We start from the raw sequence: 27,232 nt of genomic DNA on the forward strand, positions 1-27,232 counted from the left end.
TTTACTGTGTCCATACTTCATGCATTTAATTTTTTTAAAGTCCTTGTACCCATACATAAAGTCTAGGTCTCCTTTTTTCAGGAGTTGATTTTCCTGACTGAAATGAACACTCTTGAAGTATTATAAAAAGTTTATACTATATACTTTCAAGAACTGCCAAAATATCTGTGTTTGTGAAATATGGATAGGTTACCTTTAGGGTCTCACATGATTGAACTCTTTTGTTCAGAATACAATATATATTTTTAGGTGGAAGAGTTTATATCAATAGGGTTTTACCTTGTCTTCCCCTTTCCCATAGTATTTTTTCAAGTCCTTAATCTGAGCTGTATTGTTTAAAAAAATTATCTAACATTTGAAATGTTTGTCTTGCTGATAAAATGTCACCCATCTGTTTTACACTTAAACAAAAAGTGAATTCTTGACCTTCTTGGTCAGTGGGAACAGGATTTTATCCTAAGTCTTATTATAAATATACAGTGGGAAAAACGAAGTTGAGCTGGAGAGGTCAAATAGCTGTACTAAATGTTCTCTTTATTTCTTTTAAAGTAAGGCATTTTAATGTTGTTTTCTGCGCTACCAGAGTAGTCATTATTTCTTATAATAGGATATAACTCCAGCTCATCCCTGTGTATGCTCTGACATTGAAACAGAGTGAGCATCATCGGTGCTATTATGAGATTGTTCATGTGGCAATGGCAGTATTCTCTTGGAGGTGGGTGTCTGTATTCTGCAGCTGTTTCCCTTATTTAGATAAATGACCACAACCCCTTGTCTGAATATTCAGTATAGTTGATTTATATGAGCTCAGGTTAATTCAACATAAACGGGATTTCAATTGTACTTTATTTTGAACTTACACAGCTTTTAACTTAAATAATACCCTGAATGTGCGTGTACACAAACACAGTCAAATAATATAGGACTTAAAACAGTTTGTAGACTTGGCAGGAAAGGTATCAAATCAGATTTTAATTGATAACAAGGCTCCTGTAGTAAATATAGGACTTATAAAGTATAAGCTTAAATAAGAGAATAATGTAAAGTGTTTTCACTTGTAAAGTGTTATGTCTATTTTCTAGTGCTTATCTTATGTCTGTTCTTCATAAAATGGCTGCCACTACTAAAACAGTTTTTATTGTTTGAATTTTTAAATACATGAGCTCATGGCCATGGACATCACAATTACAGAAGCAGGCTCTTATAAGCACCAGGAAAAATCCAGTCTGCACGTAATTTTAAGACTTAAAAAGCAAAAATTCCACAGAATTTTGGTTCTAAGGTTTAGACTTGCAAGTAAATGTTAGAAATTTGTAAAAATCCAAACTCCCTGTGTAGTGAAGAATTACGCATCTCATGAGACTCAGAACAATTTGTGAGCTGGAAACAGAGAAGACAAGTCTTAACAGCTTTTAAGGTGAAACACAGAAACAGTCCTGAGAGGAGAACTCATTTTCTATACCTTGAGTGAATGCTCAGCTACTAACAAGTACTTGGCAATTTTTTTTGTTGTTGTTTCCTTGTGCAGGTCTTCTTTTTCAGCACATTTTCCATTCTAGTTTTCAGGGAACTGCTTAGAAGGATAGAGGGGAGGCAGCAGTGCAGAGAGAGAGGAGATAGTGGTGAGAAAGCTCTTCCTGTGTCGGAAAGGAGAGCGTGCGTGACACTGGTAAAGTAGATGGAGCCATGGCTGCACGAAACAACAGCCTAGTGAGCAGCATCTCAGCTGAGCCCCAGGTGAGTTCAGCAGCTCCGGCGGCCGTGGATTTCTTCCAGTTTTCCTGCTTCCCTCTTGGGGAACCCCAGTGCTAGATTACAAAGCAGAGCCCAGGGAAACTCGAACCTCACAGACATTACACAGCTTCAACAGAAAAGGGACCCCCATCCAGTATGGCTTAGATCTGTGTTGGTTGTGGCACTTTTCAGGGAGGTAGGAGGTCTCTATTTAAACCACTTAGGCCCACAAGGGAATTAAACTGCTCCACCTTCTGACCATTAGGCTAGTTCATAAAGATTCGAACATTTGAAAGCACAGGCCTCTGATCTTTTGTGCCTTCTGTCACGAAGAGGAACTGAAGCTTCTCAACCCAGGGACCTGGAAGAGTGCTGTTTCTATATGGTTAAATGTCCATGGGAGGTGAGTGCATAGCCAACTGGAATAGATGATGCAGCACCATTTAGATGAAGAAAGCCACTTTCAGCACTTGAAAGAGTTTATCTTTGTAGACAGTTACAAACATCTCTCTACATTTTTTCCGGATTAAAAAAAAAGCAAAACGATTTTCTTTACAAGATGTCTTCCATCTCCCACTGTTGCATAACTTCTACAGCAGGAGGCTCGTTTTTCTGTTGCACTAGCTGTGATTGTAATTTGAAAATTATAGAAATCCTCTACAGCTTCAGCAGAAGGCCTATACTGAAATGCCCGATCAAAGCTAGAAGCGGCCCGTGGGCTGCCCCGAGTTGTAGCTCATGCCACACCAAAAACCAACCCCAAAGCCTCAGCTGTACCCCATACCCCCACTGCTGGTACCAGGACTAGGACGGATTGTGTGCCCACGAATGCAGTTATGAGGGAGCTTTGCCCCTCGCTGAACAAGCACACAAAACCTCTCCTCATTTGGAGGCACCCGGGGCCTGCTCGGGCATCTCCGGTACCCCCGCGGGGGCCGGGGGAGTTAGCGCAGCTCCGCAGGCACCAGCGCTTTCTCCCGGGCAGCCCCGGGCTGCGGGCCCACCCAACCCTGCCTGTTGGGTTTTTTTTGTTCGAGGTTTGTTTTTTCGTCCTTCCCTCAGAACAGCCGGAAAAGGGAAGCTTTGGGCGGTGCGGTGCGCCCTCGCCGCCCCTTCCGCAGCCGGCTCCGCCCCGGGCTGCCGTGGAGCGGGGCCGCCGGGCAGGTGAGCGCGGAGGGGCAGACCCCCACGGCACCCCTAGGGCTGCATTCCCAGCAAATGGGGTTTCATCTCTTGGACGGCGTTTAGGGCTTAGGCTTTAGGCTGGCCTTGCTCGTGGAAAAGCCCCCCGCGGCAAAACGCTGATATTTTTTTTTCCCCAAAAAATTAAGCGCTACCGACCCTCACCCCAGTTTCTCTTTCAGTGTTCAGCATGGCCGTGGACTGGCTCGGCTTTGGCTACGCCGCCCTGGTGGCATCAGGAGGGATTATTGGCTATGCAAAAGCAGGTACGATGCGGGAAGGCGCTTGGATCTCCTCCACTGCCCCCCGCCCCCCGCTCCCTAATAACTTTGAGTGAGCTGGGCGGCTTTTACGAAAGCCTCCTGTCTCGAAGTCCACGCAGATGTAAAGTTTTATCAGTTCGTGCCATGTGCTGGTAACTTGCTGCTGTTGGGGTGTGGTGCTTTTTTGGGTTGAGCTGGTGCTTTGGGCTGATAAGCCCACAGTCTGCTTTCTGGTGGATGCTGGTATCCTGCCTCTGCTTTGTGCTTTTTGGGTGAACTGACATAAGTTAGCTTCAGAAAGGCTTTTCCCCTGCTATTTTAAATATAAGCATTCTACAAATGTTCTGTATCTTCAAATGACATAAATCACCTTTTTTTTTTCCTTAAGGATTTATTCTGATTTTACTATTTGATAGTAACAGTATACTGCAAGCTGCAGAGAGTTTTCAGAAGGATCCTTTCTCCAAGTGGAGCTGAACAACGCAATCAGTCCTTAAGCTTGTTCCTTTTCTGGGCTCTGCATCATAAGCTTACCCTCTGACCTACTGCTTTCATTTCCTGACCTTTTCCTGAGCTCGCTGTCCTCCAGACAGAACTGTGGATTCACCCCTGCTGCAATACTGTCTCTTTCAGCTTCAAAAATCCCTAAGCCGTTTTAGTGTTTGTGATATGAAGGTGCATTACTGAAGTCAGTAAGAATCTTACAGTGCGTTTGATTACATAGATGCTAATGCCTGTTCCAGTCTGCTTTCTACAGGCTTGATTTATCCCTTGAGCTGTGAGTGGAGTTTAGGGCAGGAGGGACAATACTGAGAACTTGAGTAACTAATTGCATCAGTATTTCTCTGAGGCCATTATGAAATGGTAGGTGTCTGTCTTATCCTCTGGTCCCAGATGGGAGGACATGGTCATGCTGAGGCAAGGGAATCCAGTCACAGGATTTTTGAAGGGGGAACAGGAACTTGTATGGTGACTTGTAGGGAGGGGAAAAAAAAGCTATCGTATCCCTGCTAATAACTTGGAGAAACCAAAAGAAAATGGAACTTTAATCCATAGAGCTAAGCTGGTGATCTGTTCTTTTACAACCAGGTCTATTTACCTACACAGACAGTGGTCAGCAGTAGCTGCCTCGGGAAGAACATGAGAACAGCGCAAGCAAAGAGTGATATATTTATTTTCTAAATTCTCTGGGTCCCAGTGTTTTGAGACTCAGGAACTTCCTGAGCCAGAGGTGGTGTGGTTGTCCTAGTAAGTGTATATGTCATAGCTGCTTAAACAATGCCTTGAGGTAAAATTGAAGGATATGATGGACACTTGTGGGCTCCCAGGCTTGTGCAAAGGATTGTAGCTACTGCGTGTTGGTTGCTAATCTGTATTCTGTCCAAAGCAGCCACTTACTAGAGTGTGCGTCTTTTCCTTGCACATGTGCAAGAATATCTGGTGCTTTCTATCACCTTTATCTCTTACTTTTTATACCAAAAGCAGGATCTGAAGCAATGTTACAGCTGCCTTGTTGATGACTGAAAAATTATTACTTTCTGGCAGTAACATGCGATCTTCCTGTAACGTTGAGAGGAGATCTTTATCAGCTTAGCTTTGCAGTCTCGAGTCCTTTAAAGGTGACTTGAAAAATTGAATATATAAAGAATCACCCTCAGTAGCATTAAGTCCTGAATTCTCCGTTAACCTTATTGAGGGCATTCACCACTCACATCGGTCATGCCACTTCATTACGTTTTACAGTCTATAAATCACCAGTTTGCATGTGGCATTCTTTATCTCTGGTAGTTTGGGATTATCATTTATACTCGATCCAAAGTTTAGGCAAGTCCAGGGAACCTTCTTCCAAAGTCTGCAGTTACCTTTGCATCAGATCTCAGGTGTACTTAAGAGATATGACCTCTCTTATTTGACTCCTCTCTCTTCTTTGGCAACTTTTTATTTCATTTGTCTAAATGCCCTCCTGCCCAGTTCAGTCCACATGTGCTTTTTTCTGATCTTAAACCCTTACTATTTAATCCGTCTGCTTTACTGCCTCTCAAGAAATTCTGATATTACTGTGTTGAAAAAACATGCTTCAGTTTGCACAAAGAAACACCAATTCTTTTGCTTTTCTTGCCATTCTTTCCATCATAAATATATTAATGGCTTTACTGTTGAAGAATTAAATACTAATGCTATTTGTATCTTATGCAGGAGTATTTGAACGTGTTTTTTGGTGCAGATCAGCATGGTCTTAATATCTTAAAAGAAAAAAAAAACCTCTAATCTGCTTTATAACAATGAATGCCCATCTTTTTTTGTTATTGTTGATGTTTTACAAAACAGAGAAGCTTATGAGCAAGTTTATTTATGACCTTCTAATAAATGCATTATCTTTTACTTATTCAGGTAGTGTCCCGTCGCTAGCTGCTGGCCTTTTCTTTGGGAGTTTGGCTGGACTGGGTGCCTATCAGCTCTCACAGAATCCAAATAATGTTTGGATTTCGCTGAGTAAGTCACTGAAAATTATAATTAGAAGGGATTATATTTACCCTAAAATAACTGGATAGTGAAAATGAGTACCTAGAAGTCTCTGCAGAAGAGTTAACCTGATGGTTTTATTAATCTAGTTTCAATCCAATCTTTAAACTTGTATGTTAGTGAAAGATCTCCATTAGTGGCCAAACTCCACTGCTCTCCCTGGAATGTGAACTGTTAGCATTACTTAATTATTTTTTTTAAAGAATGTATTGAGAATGCATATTAGAAACTGCTTGTCTTGGTGTGTCTTGCTCAATGATTTCTCACTAGATTCCTGCATCCCTTTGCAAGAAGTATAAAATGCTTTGGGTGATAGTTCAGACTTACATTTTTGTTCCTTTTTCTCAACAGGAGAGGAAAATAACTGTTATTTATCTTTAGAGTTTGTCTTCTGAACATCAAAACACCTACAGGTTGTGAAGAAAAATATGTGCTAGGATAAAGTGAAACTTATGTGTTTTAAAAAAATAATCAAACCAAATACCATTATTTCACATCCTTCAGCAAAAAAAAAATCAGCTAATCATTTTATGTTTAAAAACTTGTATGTAGTATGGTGTGAATCTCCAAAGTGCAATTTTTGTCTTTCTGCCATTTACCATGTAGAGCTCAGGGTTGTGACCAAGTTAGGATGGTTTTCACTTATCACTTTAACCTGTACATGCCTAAAGCTCGTGCCAGTTGCAAAATAACATAACTTGAACTCTTCAGATTCACTAATAAGTTAGTGTACCTTGCCATTGAAGCGGGCTGGGAAAATATACGTAGGTAATTCCTGCAGCTCAGCTGATGCCTGACACTTGTTAGGCTGCTGTATCTCAGATACCTGTGAGCATGTGGTTTTTGTAATCCTTTGGCCAGTATCTGTCTTAGTAGTATCCTCTCCTCTCGTGATCTGTAGAAGACACCAGTGCATGACAGTCCTGTAGCACCAGCTTATGTTTCAGTCCCCAGGCTTGGCTGAATTGGTGACTGCCACCATGCACCTGTCTCGTACTGGTGTGTTCGAAGGATCATAGTGCAAGGGAAGTGCTAGTAAATTGATGTCTGACCTTTTTGTGTCCTCTTTTTGGCTGGATCCTACTTTCAGCATCCTCCAGGAGGATGCTGATTCCTGCAATTCAGGAAGCATGATTCCCCTGCAGACTGCCCATACCCCTAGCAGGTTCTTTTTTTATCACTGAAGATGGCAGAGACTGTGGTTGGCTTATTTTTATATATGACAAATATGTGGAATTACAAAGGTGTTGCACGCCTGGGGAGATTTAACAGAGCAGCAAGCTTCAGTAATGCAGTTTCTTCTTCCTTCTTCTCAGAACTGGAGCTTCTCTTCTCCATGACTTTGAGAAGATAACTGTGGAGAGTCACTGCTTAGTCAGTGCTTAAAGAGCTGCCACTGACTATAGCATTTGTTCACTGAAGCAGTGACATAGCACTAGCTCTTTGATATGTGAAAGTTAGAAGAGAAAGGGGAAGGCCCAGCGTTTCTCTCCACTTCAGCATTGTCTACAGTGCAGTCCACTTTCACATCTACTGCATAGGTCAAAAGCTGTGCATGGTTGAGCCTAAATAACTGCAATAAACTGCAAATACAGCAAGCTTAACAGGAGTGAGGCAAAGTGTTTTGCCAAATGTGAGAGACAGATACATTTTTATAATTCAGTAGCATATGGAATCTTTTCCTCCTCTTTTTCATGCTTTAAAGTTTTTGGAGAAAGTGTGTTCTACTGCTGTCTTAGGCAAAATTACGCTTAGTGAGGTGCTTGTATTTTGAAGACTGGCTACTGATTAGAGCTTGAGGTATTTGAATACTGAAGTATTTTAGTTCTTTCTTGTGTATTAGACTGTGGTCTTAGTCTTTTACATATCTACTTATATGAGACTGTTAGATATCAAGGGCAATATTTAGGGTGGTGTTAGGGAGGAACGATGTCATGGCTAGGATTGAAGATGAGCTGGGTCCTGCAGGACCAGCCATCACATAGAAGCAATGGTAGAAGGTAAGAGTGGTTGGAACACGTTAATATGTAGCTGTTACCACTGGGTAGCAGATGTATGCTAAGGCTAAGCATTTAATCAGTATGTTTTCCTTATAGTTTTTTTGGTATTCCATCTTTCTTTGAGGTACAGTGTTCCAGGGATTGCCCTTTCTATTTTACTGGCTCAGTGAAACTACCTGGCTCCTGTCTCTACGTCAAGTGTTCAGGGTGGATAGCTTTAACTCTCTGATGTTAGTAGAAGGTGGTCCAGGGCTGAAATGGATTGGTAATGCTTAGCACTTACATAGCACATTTGCCTTTTGACGTCTTTTGCAAACATAAATTAGTTAATTCTCAGAACATTACTACAAGTTAGACAAGAAAATGCTGTCTCCCTTTTATGAGAAGTGGGGGAATTAGGTGCACAGGTTTGGTGATTTGCCTGCGCACAGGGAAGAAGTCAGTTCCTGAGCAGTGTAGCATACGTTATTTCCAGTCTCCAAAGAAACACATTGTGACAAAGGAATTTGAGGAGTGTGCAGAAGCATATGAGCGCACTGTCTGCGAAAACTTAATTTAGAATATTTACTCTTCACATACTGACACGTTCCAAAGTTTACACAGTTCATTGACTTTTTTGGTCCATCACATGAAATAACCCTGTTTCACTTTTTACTTGATGCTACTACTTCTCTCTGTTCTGTTAGTTTTGCATTGTAGCATCTCTCTCACCACATGCATCTCTGCTGACTGGACTGTATCATCTCTCATTTAAGTTACATCTGGAGCACTGACTGCTGTCATGGGAACAAGATTTTACAACTCTGGAAAATTCATGCCTGCAGGGCTAATTGCTGGTGTCAGGTACAACACAACATACTTTTTTTTTTTAACCTCCTGTGCATGATTTCTTACTTGCTTAATTAAGCTGAGATGGAATGAATTGTATTTTATTTATCTTTTTTGTTTCTATGCACCAGTTACATGGGAAGTATTTGAAAATGAATTGACAAATCATTATTACTGTTTAATTCTGTGTTTTTCCCCATGTACAGTTTGCTAATGGTTGGAAGATTAGCACTGAAGATGGCGGAAAAGCCTCACAATAAGTAACTGTTCATTTTACAGTTTAATATCTGGATAAGGAAACCTGATAATGAACTTGCATGAATGTAGAAGCAAGAAGATGGAACAATTTTCTATATCAAGACAAATTTTTTTCCTTTTTCTATATAGAGTAGGATGATGGGACGGATAGTTTACATACAAGGTGCCATTTGTTTCAATGATCTGATGGAGATATTATTGTGTAGTGAGAAACTGGTCCTGGGTTTGATTTTTCCAGACACATTTCAGTGTATTTTAATACTTCCAGTTTTTATATTTCAAAGTATATTGCTGACATGTACAAAGCAGAGAGGACCTGTAATTAAGAAAGTATCCACAAAGAGGCACCAGGAGTAACTGGCTAAATACAACCATGTATCTCATACCTTTCATACTGAGTTTTGCAGTATGCTTTACCTGTTGTGTTAAGAGTTGATACACCAAGTCTGTATAACACGAAACAGATCTTACCTTTTTGTTGTGAAATAATGCTGAAATGTTGCTTTTCTACAAGTAAAATCTGTTACAAACCTTTATTTGGCATGTTTATCCTCTCTGTGTGTATGGGGGTAGGGGGTATTTTTTTTTTACCTTGTTTTCTTCTCAGTGGAAGTCTTTGCAGTGAACTGTTACCCAAGTGCTGTCTTTTGATGATATTTAAAAATCACTTTTTCAATGAAGGGACAGGAGATTAAATTAGGGGCCTTCATTAACATTACATTAAAACAGTTATTCGAAGGAAACTTACTTTGTGAATTAATTAAGCAAAATCTGTGCTAGGCTAAATGAAGTGTTGAATGTGATCTGTCCAAAGGACTATATAACCAGAATAAAGTAGCTTAACATTAACACTGTGTAATTCTCATTTTACAGGCTTATTTGACAATAGAATGTATCAGCATTTAGTTTTTAGCACATAGGGAAGTGGCTGTGCCTCTTCAAATCTGTCTTTACTAGGAAACCTTGGAGCTGTGAGAGTTCCTGGTTCTGCTGTGGTGCATGAGGACTCTAGCGTGGAAGAGGCGTCAGTGGCATCTGGTGCCTTTGTTGACATGCCAGTCTTGATTGCTTCTCCTGCACTCAGTCTCTTGGCTCTATTAGTGCAGGCACAGCTACTGTGGGCTTAGGGCTGTGACGGAAGGGAGAGGCAAGAAACGTGTGAAAGAAAATCCTCTATCTTACTCTTTAGTGATCTATGATTATCGATATACTAGGATTCTTAGAGTGTGTAACTCATTTTAAAGTGATATTTTATGTAGTGATAAGATTTTACTTTGAGACCTCTATACCATTGATTATATCAAAACTTTGTCAACTGCGTAACATAATTATGGCCAAGCAGGTTTAAATTAACTTATATCTTGTGCACAGTACTTCCCATTTTGTAGTGCTTAAAGGAATTTGTAACAATTCTTTTAATCTGCATAAAGCAAATGCTAAACTACATAATTGCTTCATTTCATTGGTCCCTTCAAAGCTTGTGTTTCCTGTTTTGAAAGTGGCATTTAACGGTACAGAGACAGAGTGACATTTCCGTTGTCGTGAATCAATGGAAACCCATATGGTCGTAGATTGAAAGCTGTCATAGTAGAAAGTAGTAATTACAAGCAGATCTATAGATGTTGGGCCATTTCTACTGTGTGTTATTAGTTCTCTTAGCAAAAGTTATAAAATTAATTCCAGGTTTTTGAACATGTTTCCTATTGTAACCTCTCTTGTTTCCAGGCACTTAATCCATAAATAGCCTGATCTGTACAGGATGGATCTGCAGAGAGAAACACTAAAAACATATAAAAGCATGTCTGAAATTCTAATCTCGGTTAAATCATAGTCTATTTTGACCATGCTGTAAGCAAAATGCAACAGAAGTTTTGTTATTACCTTTATATATTTTAATTGCCCTATGTAATGGAATAGAAAATTCCATCCCTGCCAAGAGAATTTTCTAGAGCCATTCAAGAATTGAAGACATTAATATCCTTTCTCAAGACTGCCTGTGCTTTTATGCTGATTGTTAGATAATCCTACAAGTTTTCTTTCCTGTTCTATTGTGTAGGTTTTAGTGGTTTTTTTTCCACTGAGGGTGGTCTCTATGTAAATTGAAATTATTCCTTTTGCATTGAATTCACTGCAGCCATGCTGTGGCTTCAGTGAAAATTCATGCTGTGAGTCAGCTTGTGTATGGATGTAATGTTTGGAAAGAGTGATTTAGTTACTTACTTTTAGGAAATGAACTGTTAAAATAATTCTTAAATTAAGGCTACTCTGTTCAAAGCATACTCTGAAAATAGAAATGTTAGTTTAATATTACTTATAGTATCAGCTGTCAGCACGAGCTGAAATGAGTACTGATTTTTTAAGGAGGCACAGAAACAGAAAACTAGTTTTACAATACACAGGCTGGGTCACTCGGATTCAACAACTGAGAGTTTAATCATGCCTCCAGAACTCAAATACATTATAGTAATGACAGAAGAAGAGAGTTTGGGTTAGCAAATTCTCATTTCCTAGCGTGAAGATGCAGGCCCTCTATTCCACGTGTTGCTGTCACATCTGCAGCGCCTGGTGGAAGCTGTGTGGCAATAAGAGGGATGTGTAAGCGTACCTGTCTTTGTAATAGCATAAGTCCTGGAAAATGAGAGATGTTGGGCTCTCTTCAGTTCCTGCTCTGGACGGGTTCAAGCTCCCTTCCCAGGAGAGGGCTCTGTGACTCAGGCCGTGACATATCCCGTGGAGGGGGAGAATATTGCCTGGGGAAGCCACACTGCAGCAGAGAAGAGAGCGCAAAGTTCCTGGGGCCTGTGGGAACAGGAGCAACTCTTTTGTTAGTCGTCTTTTAAAGCTAAATAGTAACTGGCAAAAATACAGAAACAGTCCAGAAATGGAACCTGGGTTGCCCTCGCCCAGGTGGAAAACGCATGGGACAACCTAGATTTCACTCATGCTGAATGTTTACTTTTGGCCAACCCTAGGTTCTTTACCATTCAGGATCTTACTTGTGGCCTCCCAATTGCTCACGCTGGGGCAGCACCAGGCATGTACAGGCTGGGAATGTTACAAACCACCCAGTTAGTGGTGATGTGAGCAAAGATTTTGTGGGGGAGGGTCAAAATCGTATACACTTGGGTGCCTCGATTGTGCCTTAGTCTTTACAGGTATAACCCAGAGACCTCCAATACAGCAATAATGTACTAAGGCTCAATTGCAGCGTTGAGTTGAGGGGAGGAAAAGCAGTCTTTTTACTTGCCCCTATTTACTTGCCAATGATAGTTGTCACACTCTAAGCTGTTCTTTCAATTAATGTGACATTTGCAGGTAGCAAAATCTCTTTAATTTAGTACAAATCTGTAGTATAGTGTAAGAATATAAGTGATGTTACAGTAGTAGTACAGACAACTGTCTTTTACAGACTAGCAAAGCAGAAGAATGAGAGGAGGATGGAAAATGTTTCAAGTGAAATGGTTTCGAAGGGAGATAGTTGGGGGCTGTCCTACTTTATCCTTGTTCTAAGAATACAGTACAGGACTGCTTTTAATGCAGAGCGTATCCCCTAGCTCTTGTTCCGCTGCAGGCTTCGAAAGTGCAATTTGCCATGTCCCAGTTCTGTCAGTCATTGTGCTGGGAGCTCTTGGCGCTCTCTCATCCCCGGCTGAAGGTCGGTCCGTGCTGAAACTAATATGGCCTGAAGTATTATCCAATTATCCTTTTGTGGTGTTGAAATTGCTGGCTTCTTGGCATTGTAGTCATGCTTTCTGACGGTACAATTTAATCACCTGGAAAAATGGGAGGGGAAAAAAAGGTCAGGAGAACCTCCAGGCAGTTGTGACAGAAGGAGGAAAGTCTTTGTTCCTCCAGAATCCCGACAAGTAAAAATGGTAAAATGTTGCATCAATAATGGCACAGACACATCTGCACGCATCTCCTCTCCTGCTTCCTTGAAATGCCACGCTGGAGCAGATCAAAATGCTGATGGTTTAGTGCCGTATCCCCAGCTCAGTCCAGTGCACAAGTGACTTTGAGTGTTCCTTTTAGTCTTCTTGTGCCTCTCTTCTGAACCTGTGAAGTGGAGATAATGTTTTCTGTATCCCTTCCCTGTCTGTCTTCTACATTGCTGTCTTACACAGCGCGTGGCATAACATGTTCCCCACCCCAGAAACAAGAATCAGTACATCTGTTTTATTGCTGGTAGCTAATACAGTCTGTCCTGGTTTTAATTTGATATCTAATGAGAAAAATTGTGGTAGGACAAATGTCTATTTCCTTTTTATAATTTCATTAAATGTTAGCATTTGCACAGTGTATTGAGATCCTCTTCTGCAAGTATTATAACTAAGTTGAATAGAGTTTTAGTACTAATACTTGGAATCACAGAATATCCCGAGCTGTAAGGGACCCACGAGGATCATCGAGTCCAACTCCTGACTCCACATAGAGCAATCTAAAAGTGAAACCATATATCTAAGAGCGTTGTACAGCTGCTTATTGAACACTGACAGGCTTGGGGCCTTGAATGCTTCCTTGGGAGCTTGTTACAGTGCTTGACCACCCCCTCAGTGAAGAACACTCTCTCTCTCTTTTCCTTCCTTTTCCCTTATTTTTCCTTTTCCCCTCTTTTCCCTCTTTTTCCTTTTCCCTTCTTTCCCCTTCTTTTTCCTTTTCCTTTTTTCTTTTGCCTTCTTTTACCTTCTTTTTTCTTTTCCCTTCTTTTTTCTTTTTTCTTTTCCCTTCTTGTTTCCTTTATTTTTCTTTTTTCTTTTGTATTTTCCTTTCTTTTTTCTTTTATTTTATTTTTCTTTTTTTCTTTTCCGTTTTCCCTTTTTCCCCTTTTTTTGTCTTTTCTTTGGTCTTTTTTTTTTTCTTTTTTTTCTCCCCCTTGTTTACGCGTTAGTGGCTGGCTGTCCTGCAAATAGGGCGGGTCCGAGGGGCTCCCCAGCGTGCAGAGCCGGGAGAGGGCAGCAGAGCTGCTCCGGCGCGGCGGCCGCTCCGCCCGGCAAGCTGGCAGCCGGGGGAGAAAGACACCCCACCCCAAGAGACGGAGGCAAGGATAAATAACAATTAACAGTGCTTACCTGCTTATAATTTGGGGTTTACCCACAGGTAGTTATCTGACCTGGAATACCAGACACGTTCCTTTGCTCACTCAGCCGAACATGAGCACCCGCTTCTTCATTACCTTTGCACTGACATGAGGAACGAAAGGAAATGGTGGTGGGGCACGAGGCTCCTCTCGCCAAACGTACGACGCGATCCCGAACTAGTGCTGCTAAGGAGCTGATAATAATCACATGAAGAATGAAAATAAACCCCCCTGCCACTCTTCTTACACCCCCTGAAGGAAACTGCTTCCTATCTTTTGGAAGATCAGCCCAACCGTGCTCACATGCATGTTCACAGCAAGAAACAAAATCTGCAGGTTCAGTCAGCCTGAATCACGAGCGGAGGGGATTTGGCAAGGCAGGCCTCCTTTGAGCACATTTAAGAAACACATAAATGTTATAGTTTCATAAGTGGTTGCAGTATATATATGATCAGAGAGAAGATGTTGGATGCGTTTCTTTGGAGGTCGTGCTCTTTCAGCAGTGGTACAACAACAGGAGACGGCTGGAATCAAATTATCTGCTGTTACCTGAAGGCATCCCACTGGTAGGAGAGTTATTGCATACGCTGAAATTCCTTCTCGCTCCTCTGTTCCCCAGTACACCTGCGTGCACCTTCCTCTGGGGATGGGCTAGGCATTGCTCTATTAGTATGCAGCACCACAGTCATCAGGGCAGAAAAATACACACCAGGAGGAGAGAAAATAGATGAAAAGCAGCAGAAGCAAAGTAAACGCTTTTAAATTCTGGACTGAGATTTCCCTCCCCTGAGATTCCCGCTCATCTGTGGGGTCGTGACAAGACCGAAAATATTCTGAGGTGAGAGTGAGGTTGGTCCACTTACCCAAGTTCTGTTTTCAAAACAAAAATGAAGCCTAAACTGGGAGGTAGGGGAGATTTTTTCTGATGGGGGTAAGAACCCACGAATCATGACAATGGGCACAGAGTGACAACCCTAAAATCTTCTGAAAGTATCCCAATACATAAAGCTGTCACAAAAATGATCTTTCTGGTTCTCTGAGTAGTCACATATCCCTGGTGTTTAACAGTGTGCTCGATGCTCTGTTTGGCACTGCATTTGTCTCGTGCCCAGCAACACCTTCAGTTCCCAGACGCTACCTCACCTGCCATCCCTGCAGCATTTACAGCGGCTGATGGACTGTCACCAGGTTTTCTCCCCCCTGTGCCACTACTGTGTCATCCCTGACAAAGAACAAGAACTCTCTGTTCAACTTACTCATTTAAATATCATCTATATATAAATTTATTTGTATATAAATTCATTTATTTATGTGAAGAACTGTTAGGTAGCTGTTCTCTTCCTTGGGCAGCACAGAGAGTCCCTGACCAACGCAGACCCAGCTTCAGCTACGTCCTCACAGCCAGGTGTGCATTCAATACACACATTCACGCGTGCGCACGGCAACAGACAGTACCACAACTGCACAGGCATTTTATTTACACTTTTTTAAAGCATTTTGTTTGCTTATGTATGTTTTTGGTATTTATCAGTGGATATACCATTTATTTTTGTGTATCCCATTCCCATGCTGTCAAGCAAGCAAATATTCCTGATACCCAATTCTAAAAGGCTGTAGACTTTCTGAGACCAGTGGCAGCAGCCTGCAATTATTCCTATTCCTCTTAGCTGTCAACCGTCAGAGTACCAGCTTCTCTAGGGAATGGTGTGCTACAAGGAAGCAGAAAACAGACATAGATTTTGTTAGATGTATTTGATTTATAGAATATATCCCACAGGATGCCCTTCAGGATCAGGACTTTCCTAAAGAGTATTCCTTGCATATGAGCGTTAACCATATGGTGTCACCTATAAACACGGGGCTTGCTTTAGGCAGCACTCTCTGTAATGATGGAGCAAAAGACCTGCTAAAAGAGGATGTTAAAAGCATTCAAATCCTTCCCTGTCAACCATAAACAAGGTCTGGTGTATATGTTAAAAACGCAGCAGGAAAGAGAAGAGTTAACTGTTTAAACAACCATGCTGAGTAAGACCTAATTAGTGCTAATCTCCGTTTTTCTTTTTTTTTACCCCAGGAGCAGTAAGTGTACACAAAAGAAGAGGAGGTTTGGCAGAAGAAGGGTAAGAGAGGTCAGCCTACTATTAATTGCATCTTGTTTTGCTGGGTCGCTGCAGTTGACCTCACTCAAATCTTTAATTGACATCTTGGTTTAAAATCCAAGATGGCAACACCATACAAGTTTTGTGCTCGCTCAGAGTCATGCTGTCTTCATTAGTCTCTCATTCTTTATCAAACATGTATTTCATATGCAGCTGAACATTTAAATTCAGCTGTGGCATTGCCCCGAGGTAGAGTGAATCTTGTATTGCCATGACCTGCCTAGTGCTGCACTTCCACTTCATCCAGAAAATGTGAAGATGGGGTATGCCCCTGTTTCTGCTGAATCTAAGGGCAAATAGGATTGTGCGGCGTCTTTGGGAGGAAGGTAAAGAATTAAAAGACAGGTTGTTAACTAAAAAGAGGGAGTGAAACATCTGAAGTGCCGTGAGTGAAGTTTTTGCCCTGGACGAAGGTTTCTGAGAAGATTATCCTGAGGTGTGGCAGGGCTAAGCGTTGCTGACCTGAGGCATACTGTGCCAACTGACCTACCTGTGTTTCTGTCCTTCCATCTTTAGTTTTTGCTTTTCAACAGAGAGATCTGACTGTGGTCGGCAGTGAATCTATTTGCAGATTTTGCCAAAAAACCTCTCAGAAATCCAAGTATTTCCCTACAGAGGACAATGTAAGGAGAAGGTATTTTTGTGTTAATTTCTCCTGAGGTTGCTCTGAAATCTATGGAAGAGGAGAGAACTGAAGCAATAAGCTTTCCTTTAGGTGCCTCTGGGGGCAATACTGATTCAGGCTTACTTTAATCACCATGCCTGGGTAAACTAATATTCACTAATCCACTCAAAATTGTTTTTAAGGAGATGCACTTACAGGATCCTCTCCCTGAAGACAAGGGGGTCTGAGGCACCCTCCACCCAACTGCCTTGAGTGAAGGGGTGCAAACTGGAGCAGGCTGGGATCTCAAGATCTCGGAGCCAATGTCCCTTTTCCTCTCCATCAGGAATGTTTCCTAATCCCCGAGAGTTCCCTCTGCATGCGAAATAAGGCTCTGCATGTCTTTAGCTTATGAGCAAGACTGACAGGGTAAGTCATCAGTAGTTTTAGGCTGAAGTTCCCAACTGCACTCATCTGCACCCACGGCAGAGCCAGGAGAGGGGGCAGCGCTCCTATTTGCCCCCATAAAGACATTGCAGAGCTGCTTTAAAGCATGTTGGCTACTCGCAGCTTGCAGGGTTTGGGGGGCCAGCTGAGGATGACACAAGTGCCATCCCACATTGGTTACACCTTCTGCAGCCCCTCATACCTGTGGTCTTTACTGTGCCAGAGGAGCTCTCCTTTCCCTTTGTACAGCCTGTCTCCTACAGAGGGATTGGACCAAATTTTTAAAAATGTCATCTTCTTGGAGGAATATTCTCATAACCTCTTCTGGAAAGTCAGTGGTTTTTATTATCTGGTTTCCCAAAGAACTGAGGTTCATATGGTCATGCCATGTCCGTCCAGCCATTCCCCTTTCTGCCAAAAGTTTTGAACTTTCTGTCACGTTCAGTTGAATTTCCCAGAGAGGTAAAAGTTTCAGCAGCTTCAGTTCCTTTAAGATTTTTGAAAACCATTAGCTGAATAGAGGAGTAGAGGGAAAATTCAGCAGAGTCTGCTTGACATCTTGCCAACCACCCAAGCACCATTCGCATGGCCCCTGACCAGTCACACCACGTGCAGTCTCCTGGTGGGAAGGTAGAGACAGAGAAGGGGCAGACCATTTTGATGGGATCTGGAGGGGGGAGTGAAGGCACGGGAAAGTATTCCATAAGAGGGCATGAGGAACACAAGGAACCAGGCTTTGTTAGTCCTGCTGCTGATGGAAGAACTAGAAAAAAGACTGTAATAGGCTTTGAGGATTATCAACACATTTATATCAAAAGAGTGATTTTATAGTGCTAGGTTGTAATCTTCTGTTGCTATAGTATTACTATTATCAGACCACAGTAGGATGTGATGGAAGTGCCAATGTGCTTGGTGCTGTATGGATCCTCGCCCAGAGGTCTTTCACCCTGCAGAGACCCAGGGGATGGAAACCCCAGCCTGGAGTTCAAATCTTTACTGACTGATTTTGGAATTGTTGTTAATGCATTTATTTCCAGATCCTGGAAGAAAGAAACACAATTTTGAGCCTGAGTGTATCCGAGGGGATACTTGAGAAGACCTGAGCTGAAAGAATTTGCCTGTGGAAAAGGAATTGCTATGATCATGGTGTGTTGGGGAAAGATGCCTTTTTTGTGCAAGCCTTAACTTCCCTTTAAGGCAGTCTCGGAGGAGGGAATAGGTTGGAGAGCATTTGTTTACAATGCTCTGGTGTTCGTTTCTGCAGATTTTTGTCAGGGATGCTTTTGGGTGAGAAACTGGCAAAATGTTGAGATACTGAACCCTGGAGAGAGGGAACATTTCTGGTCTTGTGAATGGAGAGAGTCCTGGCTGGGGACCAAAGGGGAAGTGGTGCAGCACAGTAAGGTACATTCCCTGGCTCACTGAGAATTCTGCAGTCACGAGCGTTAGGCTATTATTACAGGCAGCTTTGTCTCCCCTTAGCTACTGGAGGAGGCTGTGAAGCTGAAAACTTCATCACCGTGGCCTGGAGGCCTGTTCCCTGTTTTATTGGTGTCGCCTCCAGAATATCTTATCCCTTTCCCTCTCTCCTCGTATTTTTGACCCTTTAGTCTCTCTGCCCTGTTAGGTTAGGTGATAAAAGGCTCATCTCCACACATGCAGGTGGGGGAATCCGAAACACATCCTGCCCTGGCTACTCCCAGGGCTGTCTCCAGGGCATCCCACAGACTGAAGGGGTCCCTGCCTGGGGGTAGGGGACTCATCATGGGATGCAGGGAATGAGCATCTTGGGATCGCACAAGACTTTTTATGGGAGGTTCTGGAGAGGAACCGAAGGTGGAGACAGGGAAGGATCAAGGTGGTCTGGGGAGGAACAATTGTGGGAGAATAGAGGGATAAGAGGACAACAGGGAAAGGTCATGGGTAAGCAGGGGCTGGCCAGGACGCTTGTCTGCTCCTGACCAGCGCAGTCCATCCTGTCTCCTTGTTAAACTCTTTTTTTCCTGGGTGAGGGACTCCCTATCAGTGTGTGCCTGTGTGTACAGAGTGCAAGTGACAGCTGCTGGAGTGGGACCGGGGATCACAGGCACCCAGGCAGCCACGGTGCCAGCAACTGGAGCCAGTCTGAGTGTGTACGTCGGTGTGTGATGGGTAGCAAATATTGAGCTGGGCTAGCTGGTGGGAAGGGTAAGTGGCTGGGGACTCGGGTATGGAAGTGGACATAAGTCTGGGTTGTGTGTGCCTGTGTCCTCTGCATCGGGGAGCTGGAGTGGCTGTCCATATGTGTATATGTGTACATACGTGGTATATACCTGTGTTTGTGTGTGTGACTACTGGGTATATGTTCTCAGCTGTGCTACGGGTTGGACCTGGGGGAGTGGAGCTGCGGCAGCTTCACTGCTCTTGGGCTGCTGGATCCAGCAACCCCTAATAAAACCACACTGACCCTGCTGGAGGGTGCCTGCAGGGTGCTGCAACTCCTCACCTTTGGATATGGGACAAAATGGCTGTGTCTCAGTTGTGCAGCAGGCAGGCTCCAAGACAAAACCCGTGTCCCTTGCTCACCCAGAGCGGTGGGCACAGAGAAAATATCCCTCCTGTTGATCAACGTGTCAAAATCCTTCATCTGTTTCCCTGTTTCCCTACTCACTGATCCGTGTCCTTGCAATGCACGTGGGCAGAATATATGTATCATCTTCAACAAGCATTTTCCTTTACAGTTCTGAAATACAAGAATTACCAATTGTATCAATAAGTAAAAATAATCTACTTTTTGTCTGGAGTGAATTTTTACAAATGGTAAAGTGCTATAGAAATATGGCTCTGGATGGAAATCCTGACCCCTTGTTGTTCCTCATCTCAAAAGCCTTTTTCATATAAACCTACAACCAAGTGCAGAAGTGCCAGCAATCTGTCTCTGGCAATAAATGAAATTCAGGGGACAAAATCAAATATAATTTCTTTCTTCAGAATCATAAGATGATATGATGGGTGCAGCACGGTGGAGCACTGCTACGTGCTATAAACTTAAAAGGTGATGTGGCGAAAAAAGTAAAGGTGGCTTTGTTCAGGTTATGCACTTAATGAAAAATAAATACCAATAAGCTTGCTTTTGCCAGGTTTGATCACATTTATATTTCCAGCTGAATTGCTATATATGTATTGCTACCAAGGCCATGGCTGACCCCAAATGTTAACCCAATGTAGCTGAAGCGGAATCTGTCTGTGGGACAGAATGGGCTGAATTTGGAAATGGAGATTTTGACTCACCTTTCCCCATTCCTGCCCCCGCCTTAAATTAATTGTTGCCCTTGGTTATGTAAACAGGCCTCTTTCCCAAAGAAGCAGAGAAGTGATAGCTTGCAGAAAAATCAGTCTCGTGCTCTTTGAACATTTATGCTCTTCTTATGGAGTCTCTTGTATCTGTAGTTTGGTGACTTCGGCCAGATGCGTAACTAGGACTACATGTGTGTGTAAGGTTGTGTACAGCTGGAGCCCTGCCCAGTAAATAGCCAGGCAAAGGATCCCCTCTCACCGAAACGTGGGAGGGGTCCAGGCGAGCTTGTGGTCAAACCCCTTGGTGTGGTGCAGAGCACTGTGTGATGGGGAGGAGGAGTTGCAGAGGCAGAGCTTGCTCCCCAAATGCAAGTCTCGTGGGCTACACATTGCCTCCTGCACGCTGTGGCTCAAAACCCTTAAGTATAGGCAATTGCTATATGTCAGCCTAAAACCTTCCCAGGGAGGTGATACATGGGGGCTGGATGATGGGTACCCCTGGCTGGCTGCACCATGCTGCTTCCTGGGTGTATTACCATCCCTGGCGTCACCCTAGTCACCTCAGACACCCCTCCTCAGGACAATTGTTTTTTTTGGTCCCTACTCAGCACAAATACAGTGAATTCAGCCCCTCACAGGGAGGAGGTACAGCTGACAGCAGGCTGCTCTCACCAGAGCAATTAACTAAAATTAATTAAATTAATACAGAGCAATTAGCATTGCCACCATCCTGAAGCCTGCTATTGCATGACCTGTCCATGGCCGGGATGTCCCTTGGGAAAATAATGCCTGGCATCGCATTGCCCCTGCCAGAGTGACTCGAACTGGTGTGCTCATTAGGGGAGAGGAAGGGAAAGATGCTTATTTAGAGCAGGCCACTGTGTAGGTGAAATCGCTCTGGTAGGCTACCTAAAGACCCTAGAGCATTCAGTCCTGAAGCAATGTGAATTTTCTGAGGTGCTTCTGGCAGTGAGCAGGTTGCTAAATACTCCCAGCCATTATCCCTCATTTTTTTTTGCCATCGTTGTGAATACCTGTGCAATTCAAGGTAGTCACACTTCGCTCCTCCAAAGTGCTCCGTTACGGAAGATGGGGGGGAAAGAACCCAGTACTATGCAAAATGCAGCCCCCCAGCAGCCCCGTGAGGCAGGTGGGTGTTGTGCAGAGGTAGGAAGGGGCTGACGGCTTGCTCGAGGCTCGGGCTGGCTGTGTCGCACCCTCCAGGCTGGTGGGTACAGAAATGGGAGAGGGAGCGAAAAAGCAAAAGATTTCATAAAAATGGAAGGGAGGGAGGTAAAGGAGCAAGGGATAAAACCCAACCTGGCTGGCTGGTTCAGCCCTGCTGTGGAGACCTGCCCTGGAAAAGGAACCAGCTAAACCCAACAAACTACAGTCGTGAAATTCTACGTTCAGGCTGAGCCTTTGCTTTTTAAATGTTTGCTGGGGCCCTTGGGGGATGGGGAATGAAGAGAGATGCTGGAGCTGTGGCTGCCTGGCTCTCAGAGGAAGGCACTGATCTAAGCATTTTCAATGCAGTTTGTATTTTCCCTAATGTGACCATATTATATATATAAGGATATAGACTATATTTTAAGGAAACATATCTCTGAGGAGAATTAAAAAAGCATTTACTTAACAAATCATGTCTGTTTCTCAAGTAAATCTCTCATCTAAGGCAAGGCACCATACATATTTAAACTTGGAAGTTGTTTTTCTAAGTATGATTATCACACATTTCCAATGTATATGGTGTCACGTCTCCTGCTAGCTGCAACCTGCTTCATAACTTACAAGGGAAATTTCAGTGCTGTCTATTGAACTGTGACAGAGACAAAGGAAATTTTAGAGGACAAATGAAGGATGCTCTTGAAAACCAGGGCTGTTAATTGGTACTCTGCTCTGTATTGATCTCACTCTTCTGCTTCTGAATTTGACTGAGATTCTGCAACTCCAACCCAGGCAGATTGCCATTAAAGAATTTTTATCTGCGTTAACCCAGCAGTATTAAACCCTTTGTGGTTCTAACATCCACCTTCTGAAACACCTTTCCTTTTTCCACCAGAGACGCCCATCCAGCAGACTTTCTGTCATTCCATACCCTGCCCTAAAATCACAGGAATTTGCCCATCCAACTGGTCTATTAAAAATTGTCCAGCATTCCCTGAAAAAGCCACCCATATGGCTTGCAAAGCATCGCTTAGTCTTTTTGCACTTTTATGTTTCATCCTGCAGAATTGCTGATAGTGTTGTAGCTTCAAGTTTCTCCACATTAATTGCAATGATATTTTTCAGTCTTTTGCTGCCAACCAAGCTGCTGGCTTTTGATCAGAAATCACATGTGTGCTAGAAAGAAGCAGCGGGTTGCTGTCAGCTGGCTCCCATCTGTTTTGTCTTGGAGGGAAGGGTGAGGTGCACAACATGGGGCTTCTGCAACTGGGGAGAGAAAAGGTATAAGATACACAAGGTATATGAAAGTAAGTAAGTGGTAAATAGGAAAAAAAACAAACCCAGGGGCTCCTGTTTATACAATATTGGATTTGAACGAAGTAGAAATTGTTTCTATCCCTGGACTCACTCCTGAGCTGAGACTGACTATAGACTGCCCACCTTCTTGCATCTTAGTGTCCCTGTATGTGAATCAGAACTAAAGATGCCAGACTCCTTTATAAAGTGCTTTGGGACCTGCTGATGAAAAGCAGTAGGCACAGCAGAAAAGTGGTAGAACACAAAATGCCGTATTTGTGGTGATGTGGCACTCTGGTGCCCGCAACATAAGAAGGACATGGACCTGTTGGAGCAAGTCCAGAGAAGGGCCACAAAGATGATCAGAGGCCTGGAGCACCTCTCCTGTGAAGACAGGCTGAGAGAGTTGGGGTTGTTCAGCCTAGAGAAGAGAAGGCTCCGGGGAGACCTTATAGCACCTGAAGGGGACCTACAGGAAAGCTGGAGAGGGAATTTTTACAAGGGCATGTAGTGATAGGACAAGGGGAACTGGTTTTAAACTGAAAGAGGGTAGATTTAGATTAGATATTAGGAAGAAATTCTTTCCTGTGAGGGTAGTGAGACACTGGAACAGGTTGCCCAGAGAAGTTGTGGCTGCCCCCTTCCTGGCAGTGTTCAAGGCCAGGTTGGATGGGGCTTTGAGCAACCTGGTCTAGAGGAAAGGTGTCCCTGCCTGTGGCAGGGGGCTTGGAACTAGATGATCTTTAAGGTCCCTTCCAACCCAAACCATCCTATGATTCTATGATCTTATACAGTCAGCCCTGTGGGCACATCAAAAATTATTTCTGTGGAGTGAAAAGGCACTAATATGTATGTAACAAATAGGTGAAGAAGCAGTCAGAGGTAAGTAAAGATCAATACAGCTCCCACTAGCTTGGCTGCAAAGAGTGTCACACGCAGCCTGTTGGAGCAGCGCCTGCACACCAGATGAATTACAGACACGGGGACGTGCAGAGGGGCCATTCAACAAGGACAGCCAAGGCTTTCTGCAGATGAAGGAAGATCCATGCTGGGGGCTGTCATGTTTCTCCCTAGGAGATTTTGGGTACAAAGATGCCCACGTGTGCGACATAATGCCTCCTCGGTAGCGCCCACATTTCTGGAAAGCCGTGAGCGTGTTGAACGTGTGTCGTACAGATGGTGTTTTTGTGCTGAGTACATGCAGTGCCACCAGCAAGCGTCGGACCTACGGTGCGGCCACATGGCAATGCTGTGCCCATGCATGGGAAAGGCTGTGCTTACCGAGCACCCAGTGCATGCCTGCTCAGCTTCTACTCTCCAGGGAAGCCCAAAATTTCCAGATACAGCTCCCATGCAGAAACACCAGCTGGTCTGCCAGATGACCTGGTAAGAATCCCGGATAAAAGTAAACACCTCCCTCAAATGCTGATTTGGCACGGTGTCCATGTAAAGAAAACAGGACACATCCAGGCACCTTATCTGTGCCCCAGCCATGGCTTCTCTTCTCCTCCTACACCTATTTGGTTGTTGGTACCCTCTGGGCTCACTTCTCTCCAAGAGAAGGTTGGTTATATGTGTATGAGCTGCCCACCTGGAAAACACACTATTTTGGGCTTCATGGCCAAAGGAAGGGCTGAAGGGGTTTTACCACATGGCTAAACTTCTGCTGGGGCTTTGGGAGACTTCTGGGCTTCATGAGCTTTTCCTCAGTGGGAGGGCTGAAAGGCTGCCGCATCGGGGCAGGGCCATGGCCGCGGGGGCTCACTGTTACCTCTGGTGAGATGATGCAGCCCTCGCACTGTCCTTGTGCACCACTGCCAGGCTGTCACTGCCACTGCCCAACACATTCATGAAGGGGCATGAACCCCGTCCCTTCTTTGCCTCTCAGGAGCCTCTGCTGTTGCAAAGAGCTGGGTTTTGATTCCAGTGGGGAGGAAGGAGAGCGGTCACCAGGCATGAGGTTATCTCCAGCTCCTTTGCTCTTCCCCACATGCAGGTGTTGAGGGGAGCTCATTGCAGATCAAAGGAAGAGGAATACTTCAGGGAGGGGAGGTTACTGAAATGCTCTACAGTCCAGCTCACTGGCAGCAAACATTAAACTCGCCTCTCTCGTTGGGGAATTGCAGGGAGTCCAGCTTTGTTGGAAGGGAGGTTTGACAGGACTTTTGTGATGGATAGTGTGAAAAGTTTCCATTGAGCAATTAAAAAGGGGGGGGAGGGAACAGAGGTTTTAGCATTTTTCCATGACTATTTGGGTAACTGGAAGAGCTACTTGTGAAACTCTGAAGCAACAGTGAATTCCTGGAGAGAGATGAGATGCCCAAAACACTTTGTTTCTGACAAAAACTGTTTGCTCCCTGCAAACAAAAAGTGAGCAAATGCCAGACCAGTTATCCAAGTAACCCTGCAGCTCAGTGCTTGTTTTATGCCATCATCTCTTTTGGAGACCTTATATTGGGTTTGCATGGGCCAGGTTTTGGTAGCAAGGGGCTACAGGGGTGGCTTCTGTGAGAAGCTGCTAGAAGCTTCCCCTATGTCCGATAGAGCCAGTGCCAGCCAGCTCCAAGATGGACCCACCACCGGCCAAGGCCGAGCTCATCAACGATGGTGGTAGGGCCTCTGTGATAACGTATTTAAGAAGGGGGGAAAAAACCTGCTCAACAGCAATTGCAGTGGAAGAGAGGAGTGAGAATATGGGAGGGAAACAACCCTGCAGACACCAAGGTCAGTGAAGAAGGAGGGGGAGGAGGTACTCTAGGCACTAGAGCAGAGATTCCCCTGCAGCCCATGGTGCAGACCATGGTGAGGCCAGCTGTCCCCCTGCAGCCCATGGAAATCCACGGTGGAGCAGATATCTACCTGCAGCCCATGGAGGACCCCATGCCAGAGCAGGTGGATGCCCAAAGGAGGCTGTGACGCTGTGGGAAGCCCATGCTGGAGCAGGCTCCTGCCAGGACCTGTGGCCCGTGGAGAGAGGAGCCCACGCTGGAGCAGGTTTGCTGGCAGGACTTGTGATGCCTTGGGATACCCATGCTGGAGCTGTCTGTTCCTGAAGGACTGCACCCCATGGAAGGGACCCACACTGGAGCAGTTAGTGAAGAACTGCATCCTGTGGGAAGGACTCACGTTGGATAAGTTCATGAAGCACTGTCTCCTGTGGGAGGGACCCCACACTGGAGCAGGGGAAGAGTGTGAGGAGTCCTCCCCCTGAGGAGGAAGGAGCAGCAGAGACAATGTGTGATGAACTGACCACAACTCCCATTCCCCGTCCCCCTGTGCTGCTGTGGGGGAGGAGGTAGAGAAAATTGGGAGTGAAGTTGAGCCTGGGAAGAAGGGAGGGGTGGGGGGAAAGTGTTTTTAAGATTTGGTTTTATTTCTCATTATCCTACCCTGATATGATTGGTAATAAATTAAACTGATTTCCCCAAGTCGAATCTGTTTTGCCTGTGATGATAATTGGCGAGTGATCTCCCTGTCCTTCATTATATTTTCTCTCCCCTGTCCAGCTGAAGAGGGGAGTGATAGAGCAGCTTTGGTGGGCACCTGGCGTCCAGCCAGGGTCAACCCACCACAGACCTCTTGTAAACAGAGGTTTTTTCCAGTTCTCTACTTTCCCTGTCTTACTGGACATTTCTTTTGAACATCTTCATCTTCATTTTCTAAGGCAGCAAATTCTGCTTCTCTCTTCCCTCTTGTCTCTCCCCTTCCCTTGCGTCTTCTGTGAAGAGCACAGAAATTTCCTCCACATATTGATCGGACATTCCTGTGCTGGTAATTTCTATTTTGTCTCAGGCAACCCAGCAGGCTTGTGTGATTAAAAGGTAGTGCCTGTATCTCTTCTCCTACTGAGAAGATTTTTCTATATCAGTATACTGGGTAAGGCAAAGTTCTCCCAACCTTGAAGATGAACTGAATGTAAAAAAACTATCCATTTGAACCAGGCTCTCAGAAGTCAGATGAAGGAGCACTAAACAGTTACAGGCACAGAAACTGGCGAGATCACAGTTTTGCCATGCAAGCTTCAATTTGATTAATGTGGCAGCTGTTTGACGGGAAATTAGGAGAGAGTTTTGAGAGACATGAGAGGAAATTAGGCCATCTTATGCTTTTAAAGCTCTTTAAAACTCAGTGGTACTCCTCCTCCCCGGAGGTTTATGAGCATGCAGGCAACTTCTGTATTTAATCAAGAAAGCAAGCACAGCACAAAGGCTGAAAATGTTTTCTGGGGCAGCGGGACTCAATCTTCATGCAAAAACACACCAGAAATCTTGGTTTCTGGAAAACTTGACCTCAGCATCTTGGTTTGCATAGTCCAAATCTTCAACTGTGTATCTCGCTTTATCCAGTGCTGAGGTCTAATTTAGAAGCACTCCACAGGATCAAGTGCTGAACATGGCCTGACTGGCACCTCTGGAAGT

General features: G+C 44.0%; 1 protein-coding gene across 2 annotated transcripts; it reads left to right on the forward strand.

Moving 5' to 3' along the window:
- The first annotated feature begins 1,662 nt into the window (after positions 1-1,662).
- Positions 1,663-17,015, forward strand: LOC137661640 (transmembrane protein 14C-like). 2 transcript variants are annotated; one of them, XM_068397256.1, is made up of 5 exons: positions 1,663-1,737; positions 3,099-3,182; positions 5,571-5,672; positions 8,458-8,545; positions 15,940-17,015. In XM_068397256.1, exons 2-5 carry the CDS (start codon positions 3,107-3,109, stop codon positions 16,076-16,078), a joined length of 405 nt encoding a protein of 134 aa, XP_068253357.1. In that variant the 5' UTR covers positions 1,663-1,737; positions 3,099-3,106; the 3' UTR covers positions 16,079-17,015. The 2 variants fall into 2 exon arrangements, with proteins under 2 accessions (XP_068253357.1, XP_068253358.1); XM_068397257.1 differs by lacking the exons at positions 1,663-1,737; positions 15,940-17,015 and adding exons at positions 2,816-2,898; positions 8,737-9,324.
- The last annotated feature ends 10,217 nt before the right edge of the window (positions 17,016-27,232 follow it).

Source organism: Nyctibius grandis, chromosome 3, assembly GCF_013368605.1.
Source record: "Nyctibius grandis isolate bNycGra1 chromosome 3, bNycGra1.pri, whole genome shotgun sequence".
In the NCBI taxonomy this organism is placed as follows: domain Eukaryota; kingdom Metazoa; phylum Chordata; class Aves; order Nyctibiiformes; family Nyctibiidae; genus Nyctibius; species Nyctibius grandis.